The sequence below is a fragment of the Anolis carolinensis genome, chromosome 3 (assembly GCF_035594765.1).
Source record: "Anolis carolinensis isolate JA03-04 chromosome 3, rAnoCar3.1.pri, whole genome shotgun sequence".
In the NCBI taxonomy this organism is placed as follows: Eukaryota; Metazoa; Chordata; class Lepidosauria; order Squamata; family Dactyloidae; genus Anolis; species Anolis carolinensis.
Window position 1 is genome coordinate 126,992,314 of NC_085843.1, and position 12,029 is coordinate 127,004,342.

The 12,029-nt window shown below is 37.2% G+C and overlaps 1 protein-coding gene across 1 annotated transcript in view; it reads right to left on the reverse strand.

The window, feature by feature from the left end:
* Nucleotides 1-395: 395 nt before the first annotated feature.
* Nucleotides 396-12,029, reverse strand: part of ipo5 (importin 5) — a 41,594-nt gene continuing 29,960 nt past the window's right edge. Inside the window, exons 21-26 of the mRNA XM_008106932.3 lie at nt 11,811-11,866; nt 7,543-7,665; nt 6,999-7,218; nt 5,196-5,424; nt 1,145-1,286; nt 396-538 (exon numbers count right to left, since the gene is read on the reverse strand). Coding sequence (XP_008105139.1) covers nt 452-538; nt 1,145-1,286; nt 5,196-5,424; nt 6,999-7,218; nt 7,543-7,665; nt 11,811-11,866 — 857 coding nt within the window. The 3' untranslated portion in view covers nt 396-451. The remainder of the gene's footprint in view (nt 539-1,144; nt 1,287-5,195; nt 5,425-6,998; nt 7,219-7,542; nt 7,666-11,810; nt 11,867-12,029) is intronic.

A 12,029-nucleotide genomic window follows, 5' to 3' on the forward strand; every position in this document is an offset into this window, starting at 1 on the left:
CTCTTAATCTACTGGTTTGGTGGGCAGAAGGGTGTTCGCTACCCTACAAAAATACTCACACTCCAATACATGTTAACACTAGAGGGTAAAAATGCCTGTAATCTGTTATAATGGGTGTCTACTGAATACCTGGTCTTAAAGCTGTCTTAATTAGTTTAGCTTCATGAAAATTCAACTTGTTTCCCTTTCACCATCATGTGGTTGGTTCATACCATTAGAAAAATACTCTTCAGTGCTACTGCAGGGCTTACAGGGAGCTCCTTCAGTGCTGCTGGGTAGAAACTCATTATTGCAACACCATTTGAAACCGTTTCTTCCTGCTGCCACTGCCTGTAGGTTGCAGAATAGCCTACATGCACTACAGTTTTCTCTCTCAAAAACAAAACAAAGAAACCTAAACCGAAGGGTAAATGTTTATTTGAAGTTTTCTTGTGGATGATCTTAAGGCCCTTTACGCAGAATTCAGGAGCTCCTGTATGGCTCCCTGCTGATCTGCATTGAGCTGAGATATGCATTCTGTCCACAAGCCTCCAGAAGTCTAGCAAGTAAAAAGAAAAGAAATAGGAATGTTAAACATCTATAAAGGTTAGGACAAAGCATTTTATATGACAGTTGCCTGTCTTCTAAAATCCAATCTTATTTCAAAGTATGACTGTGGAGACAGAGCATTAAAAAGTTTAAGATACTTTACATACTCATGTATAAGTTGATCTGATGTATACGTTTTGGGATCAAAATTATGGATTTTGATGTCACTTGTGGATATAAAAATACTATACATAGGTCATAACAAATGAAAAACAGGAAAAACAAGGTGTTTTATAGTGGTGAATTTTATTTTCTTCTGGAATTGGTTGAAGCTCAACTTCTGGGATCCTGTCTTGCCTGTCCTCTTATCATGCAGGGTACTTCAAAAAATGCCTCTATCTATCTGTCTGTCTATCCATCCATACACAGACTTATAGCATCTCTACTTTTTTACTAAACTTTTAAGGAAGTTGTATAACACTGTTCACCCCAAACTCTGTCATTACAAATTAAACATGAGAATTGCTCATACATATGCTTCCTATTTAATGAGATTTCGATTTTGAGATGAAATTTTGTTATTATTGTGTACATCAATTTATATATTTATATTTACCTGAACTTGTCGAACTACATTAGCCAGTCGCTTGGTGCATGGATCTTCATGCTTGATTGCTTCATTAATTTCACCATCAGCAATTATACCAAATATTTTGGGCAGGTTAGAGTTATTAGGGCCCAGGACAATGGGATTATTACTGTTGGAAACGTAATCACAGAAAAGCAGGGTGGAGCAAAAACAAACAAACAAAAACAAAGAAATGCTAGTTAATTTAACATGGAAAAGTTGCAATGTTTCAAAACATAATACTTCTAACGAAGATCTTCTGGTCAAATTCCATGTTGTCATGAACTGTTTTACAATACTCAGATACCCAAAATGGGGTTTTAATGTACAGATAACAATGTTGTGATGAAATGAGAAAACAAAAGACCACATTTAAGTAGTATTAGCAAATTGATGTGTGGTAAGAGATAAGAAGGCATAAAAGTTAATCTCCCCAGTACAGCATGCTACATCACACAAAAAATGTGAGGGTCAGCTTGTTCTTGCAGCTTGACGTTCAGATGTATACTATTTATCCTGCACCACTAAGGCCCTATTCAAAAGTAGCCTCAGATTAAAAGACAAATAATGTCAACTCAAATTTAATAAAGCAAAATTTAGAACTGAGTTGCCTTTGTTTATCTAAAATATGTGTATGTTGTATATGTTGACATTTTCTGAAAATACAAATTTTGGAGGGACTCTCTGGATCATTAAAAAAACAAGAGTTATTTGTTCACTTATAATGTAACAAGAGGGAGCCTGTTGATGCATAAACATATTCAAATATATTGACTGTGATTGATTTCTGGGCAACAGAAAAGTGAATAGCATACTTGCTTCCTCCCAAGCAAACAGTATTTTTTAAAACCTGAATGGTCCTGGACCTAAGTAAAGGACCATCTTCCCAGTACTGAACTACCCAGGACTTAAAGAGGAGTTAAGGAGGCTTTATTTGTGGTTTGCAAAGTGACCTACAGATTTCTTGTTGATGGCCTCCTGGTTATGGAATTTGCTTTTATTACAGATCTGGTTGTCTCGCACATTTCTCTTGGACACTATTTAAAAGGACAGATTGCTTACCTGTAACTGTGTTTCTTTGAGTGGTCACCTGTGAATTCATACAACTGAGTAATCTGTACTTGCGCAGAGCCTCTTGGGAACCTTTTAGAATCAAAGGGGTTTTGTGGTAACTCCGCCCACTCTCCTGAGGCTATAAAAGAGTTGATTGCTGCCAAAAGCCCTCAGTTCCAAGGCAATAGCTGCAGCTCATGACCGAAGTAGATATGATAAGTGGGGTGGATGGGTGGGGTTGTGTGAATTCATAGATGACCACTCGAAGAAACAGTTACAAATAAGCAACATGTCCTTCGTGGTTTCTGTGAATCACACAACTGGATAACAAGCAATAATACATTTCAGGTGGAGGGAATCATGACACCAGAGAATTAAATTTATTCAAAACAGCAGAAATTAACTGTAACGGTTGTTAAAATGTTATAAAAATGCATCATAAAAGTAGCATATTATAGTTTAAGAGTACAACCCGCCCAAAGGGGTAACACTGAATCTCTCTCTCTTCCACATAGATGGTAGGACACCTTGGAAATAACAGCATTACCAAAACAACAGGGCCTGAAGCAAACCAAATCACCAAAGAGTCAACATTCATTTTTACAAAGAATGACTTCTACAGACAAATATGAAATAATGTCTGCCCAGTGATTCATAACACAAACTTTTTAAAAACAATACCAAAAAAATAGTTTAGAAGTGTGTATCTGGATACACAAGAGAGCAAAATTGACCATCCAAATCGATTTTGAGAGTTAGACCTAGAGTCCAAGCTGTAGTGTGAAAAAAAGTTGATGGGGTTGACCATATTACAGTCCTACATAAGCCCTCTAGAAGTATGCCCTTCATAATGGCAACTGAGATCACTGTGGGTCAGGTGGAATGGGTTCGAATTTGACCTGAAGCTTCTAGTCCTGTCAGTTCGTAGCAGGTAAGTATAGCTCCGGTTGCTCCCGACACAGAAAAAAAAAGAAAAAAAAGAAAGAAAGAAGATGATTTACTTCAAGAAATGTTGGGATGAAAGGGGGCTCTTTCAAATGGCTTTGCCATAAGGTATCTTAAAACCAGTTTGAGACTCCATGGTGGAGTTGGTTCTTGAACTGGGGGGAAAAACATTATTGTAGCCCTTAAGGAATGGTTTAAATAAAGGAGAGGAAAAACAAAACAGTTTGTCTTGGCACTGCAAATAAAAACAGAGAGCCGAGAGATAAACTTTTATATATGCAAGGAATAAGCTCTTACTGGACAGATGAGCCAAAAATGTCAATATCCCATTAGTTGAGGCGGAGCCAAGGTTTACCCCACACTTATAAAAAAGAAAGTCCATGTAGGTCTGCCGCTTGAGAGTGTAAGATGCCTGCTTGGCGGGTTTCTGAGACGCTTGTATGACATGTGACACAGATTCTGGTATCAAGTTCAAAAACCTAAACACCAGGCTATTAACTTTAGAGTGTGTATGTCCAGATGGTGAACTCAACCCCTCAAGACAGTTAAGAAGTGGTTGATCATTAGAAGGCATTGAAACCTGCATCGTGACAGGTCTTGAGAAAAAGGATGGGTTCCGGACCAGGGCTTCTTGGTCTTTGTAAGGTCAGCATCAGTGATTTTTCCTGTGCTTTATGGGAGTCGAGACCTGCTTTGAATTTGAGGACTGTTTTCCATGTTTGTATTTTTTTATTTTTCTTTGACTTTGGTAGTGGTGGCTGATGCCGAAGTTAAAAGGGTGAGAGCCTTCTGGTATAAAATGGCTCTCAGACAGAATTTTCTATTTTTCCTTGCTTGTGGAGTAAATGCTTGGGATTGAATGCAGCACTGCACAACATGCTCTTCACCGAAACTGAACACCTTAAATGGCCTCCTGTATCCAGCATTTTAGCATTAGTCTTAACAGTGCTTAAATCTAGTTGCTGATGACATGGACCTAGAAATCTTTCAAGTAAGTACACAGTAATATACTTAACAGGCATTGAGGGAAGTAAGATATCAAACAGAAAGTTTTCTGTTACTCCAATGCATTAAGGTTCCTCACGAAAGAGCTTCAGCGAAGAGAAAAAGCAGTCTTGATGGCAACCGGCCCCTTTATAGCCTCAGGAGAGTAGGCGAGGTTACGATCAAAAAATTTTCTGCCTAGTGATTCTAGAAGATTCCGAAGAGGCTCTGTGCAGGCGCAAATTACCAGTTGTGTGATTCACGGAGACCATGAAGAAGAAACACATCTGCTTGAACATGTGTTTCAGTGTAGAAGCAAGTGTTTGATTTGACTTTTGCTGCTGATGACTTGCATTTCTCACATTGTATCTTATGAGGCATTTGTAATTTATTATTTTTAAGTAAAAAATCTATAATAAATGATGGAATATTTCACTGTTTTTGTATAGCTATTTAGGTAACCCACAAATCAAACACATAAGCACACAAATAATAATGGTGACATCAAAACCTGGCCTTCATTTACTTTACTTCCAAAAATCTTGAACCCACTACATTTTAAAAAGAGTATTCTTCACCTTATACTAGAATAGAAAGGGGATAGAGATGGAAACAGGAATGTACCATGTAATGGAAATATTTGGAGCATGAACTAATTCGGGTAGTAAGAAATATGTGACTTTTTGGATGTTGACGGAGTACTATGCTTATCATCGTTATGGCTAGCAGGAGATGATGAGACACAGTTCTTTTTGAAAGCCATAAATCTACGAACCAAAGCTTGGGGGCAGGGTGGTGGTGGTATAAAGTTGGGACAAGTAATAGATTCAAAATGCAAATATGTATTGAAGTCACAATCAAAACATGACTGAATATTTACATATGATGGATATGGATATTTCTTTGTGCCAGTGGATTATTGTAAGCACACTCCTAAAAATCAAGTCATGAGAATAAACAGTATTAGTCCAAATGTTGCACCACACATATCTAATGAAAATGAGCAAGAATCAAATCTAACAAATACATAATACCTTAAGATGCATTTTCCGCTTACCTTTCTATTAGGTCACACAAGTAATTGAAAGTATGGACAGCCTCCTCTTTGTCTTCATGCAGTGGAAGCCATGATAACCAGTGTGGCAATACTTCCTCAACATTTATACAGTCAGGTTTGAACTTCATGATCTTTCCAACTGCTGAAATACAGTTTTCTGTGGCATTGACATTCTCTTTGGCTTTGGAATCTGTTGATTGTATAACTCTCACTAGCAATGGAAGCGCCTCTGTTAATTGGTCAGGGGAGGGAGAGAAAATACACTGAGTTTCTGTTCAACAAGTGTTGGATATATTCTATAAAGTTCTATGTGGATGGGACCAAGCTGATAGCTCCTATATGAGTCAGCCCAGTTATTGATATCCTTTTTATGTTAGCAAGAGTCTTCTCTTGCAATCAATGGAAATCTAATCGATAAATAAACAAATGAAATGGAAAGTATGCTTCAGGGTCAACAGAACCATCACATTCTCTTCCCAGACGTTTTCACAAACCAATACTTAGCACTCTACACCTACTAAACATGTCCAGCACATGTTTGGCTATTTTGGGCCCTATTTTTAGAACTATCCCCTTAAAAATAATTTGTATTTCTGTAAAATTTGGGGATTCTCTCAAGCCTGCTGATATCTCTCCTTTTGTGTGCAGGTCTAGACTGTACTAGGTATTTATTTAGATAATTAGTTATCTGTATATAATTAAATGCTAATCTGAAGGACAAAACAATATACCCTGTTTCCCTGAAAATAAGACAGTGTCTTATATTAATTTTTGCTCCCAAAGATGCGCTAGGTCTTATTTTCAGGGGATGTATTATTTTTCCACAAAGAAGAATTCAAATTTATGCTTTTTTTAAAAAAAAATGAAAATTTATTATCTACTGTACAGTAGTTGTCATCACAAACTAGTGTAACCAAACTGTGAACCCTTTCAAGAATTTCTATATTATATTTTATTGCTATACTGTTTTTAAATTACTGTTTTAAATTTCTGTTCGTATGTAAATTTATGTTGTTGTTGGGCTTGTCCCTGTGTAAGCTGCCCTGAGTCCCTTCTGGGAGATGGAGGTGGGATACAAGAATAAAGTTAACCTCTATTAGATCTTATTTTCTGGGGATGTCTTATTTTCAGGGAAACAGGGTATATTAATGGCTAAAGTACATAAATTTCTATGCATGAAAACGGATGTATTTACTCAGAAAATGCACAAATATAAAAATGTTAATATATAGAAGATACACATATGTTATATAAACAGTGTCAGTTTCCCCCCTTGAAACATATATCCATAACACAAACTGGAACCTCATTCACCATACTGAAGTAAACAGGTTACCTTCCAGGCTGTTTTTAGGTTAGTAGTATCCCTAATACAAAGCAATAGTGTCAAGTTTTTAATCCTCAGGAAACCCTTATTGTCAACACTCTTCCTTAAGACCCACTTATGTTGTGTTACAGAATTTCTTTATATTGCAAATGCGTACATGGAATTTACATGCTGTTAAATGGTAGTCAGAGATCCAGAGAGTATGTGAATGGGGAAAAGGGGACTTGTGAGCAGGATGTGTACAGGAAAAACGCTTTACTGCCTGACAAGCATTCTTCAGTAACAAATACAATACAAATGTGGAATAGTAATTTAAGCCTAGTTTATAAGTTTCTTTCCCCTACATTCACTACTACTGAATGCACCTGTCTGCATGAATTTAAATGTCCCCATAATTAGAAATAGTAATAGCATGCAAAAGTGTTTTACTTAATCTATTACTGCACCCCATTTAGAAACAGCAGGAGATCAAATACCTGTACAGAATGGTCGATAGTTGTCACCACCAAATTGTGCCATAACTCCAACACCATATGCAGCTGCTTGTCTAACCTCTGGGCTGTTATCACATATTGATTGTAGCATTGGTCTCAGGAAGTATTCTGCATATTTGAATGAGGTTGGGCTGCAGTGTTCTATGACATCATCAAAAATGCATAAACCCCACTGCCTGTCTGGCCATGGCCTATGAGGACACTGTAAACGAAAAAATCGAAGTAGAAAAACAGATATTCAGCTTTCCTATATTTATCTGAAATGTATCTCTTTCAGATCATGACTTGGGTAAGCTAGGGAGCTGACATAAAAATCCTCTGAAGACAGACAGATTGAGATGCATCCTACTATATTATGTCAAAGAAAAGAGTTACATAGGTCATAGCTATTGCGATTTTAAATGGTATTTTAACTCAGTAAGCCTTTTACATGGATGCATCCACAATTCATCTTTCCAGTGATTATATTAATATGGAGTCCTTTCATTATACTGCAAATTAGTCAAAAGAAGTAAAGCATACTTACAATTAAATTGACAATTTGTGGTAGCAGCTGTTCAAACCATGGTAACACTTTTGCCTTGTAACTGCTGAATATTGAGTGCAAAATATCCGATACTTTAGTTAAGATGTAGACATCACTGTCATGCTAATAAAGAAAAAAAAGGGCAGCGTGAATAGCACAAATCATTTTAACTGTCTTAAAAGATAATGGGTTTCATACAGTTTATATTTTTGTCTTTGTATTTTGCATTCTCTTAGACATGTGAGACCCTACTGTTCTTATCTGTGGATTAGTGAGGGAGTGCTGCAGAAAAGGTCTGAAGTGGGTAACTCCGACACATGAATGAGCCAGAATTGTTAACTTCTCCAGGTGTATTATCAATTAGAGGTGTGCTGACGCCCATAGATTTTCTGCTTGTTCACTAACTCTCTTAATATGAGTGGCTAACACAAACCAGAAATTCAAATTTTCATGTTGTATCTCAACCAAGGCTCTTGGTTTAAGTCTTCCAAGAAAGCTAGAATTGTAAATGAAAAAGAAACTCATTTATTCCCACACTGGAGTGGATATAATTTTGGATTTATTTTTAACCTATTTGTGCAAAGGGAAGAGGGAACTATTCTGGTTTTTCAGTACTTGCAAAGTACTGTGAATAGGATGTCAGTGCTATTTCATTTTCCCCCACCTTGGGAGAACCACTATTTAAAAGGGAGACAGGACTATTTCTTAGTGCAATTCAACATGGTTGTTAGATTTCCAGTCTCTCTCTCCTCTTTCACTCCATCTGCCTCAAAGCATTCCCCAAGCTGGCAGTATTGCCCAAACCACAACAGAATATTTTTTTCCATGAAACATACAGCTACACATAACACAATGCAAAATGATAAAGCTTTAATTATACATACAGTCAGTACTCAGGTTATGAACAGGATAGGGTCTGCAGGGTTGTTCCTAAGTTGAATTTGTATTAAAGTCGGAATGGGTACATTTTTAAAATGTAACTGAGGCCATTTTTTTGAGTTTTGGATAGCACATGGAAGACTTAACAGCCCTGTAACATTTGTTTTGCTCTCTGTGCCCATGTTCAGAAGATTTCACCCTACTTTTTGTCTATCCCTGTAACAACTGATTTTGAAAATTTTGGGCTGTTGTGGAAACAAGGATTGGTGATAAAGCTTCAGTGGAGACACCTTTTCCTCATGATAACTCTTACAGGAGTGCCTTCCCCTTCCTAGGAACAGATTTCTCTCACTTCCTGTTGTCTCAACCCTGTTTGTAACTAGGAGTCATACATAAACTGGATGTTTGCAACTTGGGGACTGCCTGTATTTCATTATAAAATATGTGGTGAAATGATCCACTGTCTAGTCAACTGATCAACTCCTATTATTGTTACTGTCATTACCTCAATTTCTGCTCTTTCAGCCTCAAAGTGGGGAACTATGAAAAGAGAACTGGCAAGGAGCTGAATTTCAGTCACTGCTGGTATAGTAATGCTATTACTTTACCAATTACTGCATTGTCTTTGTTGCTAATGAGTCTAATTACACTACCATTAACAAAATACGGGCACTGCAAACCCTGGACATCAGTTTTCAAACTCCAAACGCAACAAGAAGAACTGCTATAAGCTTTGCTAAAATGTGAAGCTTGGAACACAGATTTTATTCTCAGGAATTCTGCTAAATCAATCTGGCCCCAGTGTAAGGGACCAATGATCATGACATACTGTTGTGACTATAATAATCTATGCAGTCACAGGGCAAAGCATCAGTACTGCTTCCAACAGATAAGAGAAAAATATTTTGAAGATGTATCTGTGACTGTCACCCACTTATAGTGCAGACTGTACACCCAACATGCAACCAAATCACAATTCTACAGACTACATAAGACATTTGTATGCCTGCAGAGTATCAAGTATGCAACTCACTCGTGGATCTGCACCAAATCAATCTCATACATTGAAATAAACTTGTTACAAGAATTTTGTATCAAAAGCTATTCCAACAACCTGAAGAAATAATCAAAACTGACTGGATCACAATGATCTGACAGTGGTAACTGTTTTAGGATCCTGAATGCATCCTTCGTTAAACCTAACCTGATACCTTTCCACCGGACTTTTCACACATCAGTGGACACTGACCAAAGTATAAGATTGAAGACAGTGGTCCTTATTTTGCTTTGTGAACTGTTTCTCTCAGGTATAATACTACATAAGGAGTCTTGGTCAAACCAGAAAGAGACATAATTTTTATTTTTAAAGCAGTTTAAATCTTTCTGTGCTGTTTTTATTATTTTGTGGTTATTGTAATCAGAAATTTCAGCTATGCTACTAATGTCTGTAACTTTCTTTATATGTCCATTGCAATTCCAAGATGATCTACAGAGATCCTTCTCTCTGTCTCACTACATTTTCAGGACCTTTTTGGTGGCTGCTCCCAGATTTTGCAATTCTTGCCTTAAAGTCAGAATGGCTCCGTTCTCACTGTCCTTCAACCAGCTAGTTAAAACATTTTGATGGTGTCTGGCTTTTGGAAACTGACTGGGATAGACTTTTAATTCCATGCAAGTGTTTTAAGGTTGCATGTTGTCTTAATAAAAATCAGAACATTAAAATTTGTTGTATTTTATTGCTTTTAAATGCCTATATTTTTATAGACGCTTTTGTATAATTTTAACCTATATTGTTTTTAAATATGTTGTTAGCTGTCTAGAGTCTCATTATTGGGAGAAAGGCATGATATAAATGAATAAAATAAATAAATGTTTAGCAATTGAAAAAATGGACAAAAATGTTTAAACACATGAACACTTTCATACCCCAGCCACCTTTGGTTTCTGAACCTGATTCAGAAATGAACTTTGACCAGGATGAAGCTTATTCTGATTTTTTACCTAGTTCGCAGAGCTCCTTCCAATTACAGCTCCCAGCTGTTGACAACTCGGATGCTTCCTTAATTGGGAGAGATACTGGAAATATTACTCCCATGGCTGAACCAGATGTTCTTAGTTCCCCAGAGAATGTGTCCTTCAACAGAAGGGAGTTTCTGCATCGCCAGAGATCTGAAAAGCAAGGGCTCCGCAGGAGTAATCGCTTGGCATCTCGAGGGGATAATGGATAGAAGATTTTCCCTTGGGAACTTTTAGGGAGTTTGACTTCCTTTCTTGTGATCAGATCTAAGTTCCATAAAAGTGTCTTGCACCATGAACACTTTGCGGTGTCAACGTAGCGATTTCCTGAGTAAGGTTCACCAACTCCAGTTCCTGGTTCTCCAAGTCAAGTTTCCTGATCCTGGCGGCCAAGCTGAGCCGCGACTTCCAAGTAGAACCGGAGTAAGTCTACTTCCTTGCCTTGTTCCTGAATCAAGTGTTGGCTTCAGCCTCGTCTTGTTCTTGCCTTGTTATCAAAGACTTCCAAGTGACTTTGGACTTTGTACTTCAGTCTTGCTTTTAGCTTCGTCTTTTGCCTGCCTTGAAATCCAAGACTTTCTAGTGACTTTGGACTTTTGTTATTTACTCCTGCTTTCTTGTTGTTTCCCTGCTCAAGAACTTTCCAACAGTTTTGAGCGTGTTTCAGTTTCTGGACTTTGGACAATATTGGACATTTCTCTTTAACTCTTTGGGCCAATTCATACTTTTACACAAAGGAATATTATCCACTCAACCTTTCCACTTATTCTTTCCTGAATTTATAATTGTTTTAATAAAGATATTATAGGAATTCAGTAGCAGCCATGATGGATAGTACCAGGGAACAATGTTCCAGGTTTTGAAGAGCAGTGACAGCAATCATTATTTTAGGAGAAAAAGTTGCTGTATTGTGATGGAAGAATGACTTTTGTGATTATAAGATATGACCTGATGAGCATTAGCACAGTGTAGTGAGAAACAGAAAAGTTTCACAGAAATGATCCCAAATCATTTTTTTAATCTGCAAATTTGTTGCTAGGCTTAGACCTTGACTCCTGAGAGAAACAACCTTCAGGAAGCAAACCTTGTAGTCTGCTAGAAACAGACTGCAAGCAATTTTTAATTCTATAATCTCACTCCTGTTGTGTTGAGACAGCCTGTGGAGTAGAATCTGAGAGAACTGGAGAATTTCATTCCTTTTTCCAGTGGAGCTGACATTACAGATAGATTTAACAGTTTCACCACTTTGTTGAATGCTTCCAAGATCATCCAGTATCACAGAAAAGCACACCCACTAAGAGACTGCACATATTTTTCAACAAAGCACTGTGTTAAACTATTGTTTTGTACTTGCAACAAGCTACCAAACTTACTTCATCTTGCAGAGACTCTTCAACTTGCTCATCATAGTCTTCATCCTGCCTTTTCGCTATTAAAAAGTAAATTTTAATTATTAGAATTAGAACAGCTTTGTTCATTAATGTTCAGATTAGTTGCAAAAATGAAGCTGAAGAAAAGGATCAAAAGGGGAATTGTTTAGTAATGCAACTCAGGAGGTAAATGAATTGCTGTAAAACAGTAGAGGGAACCTT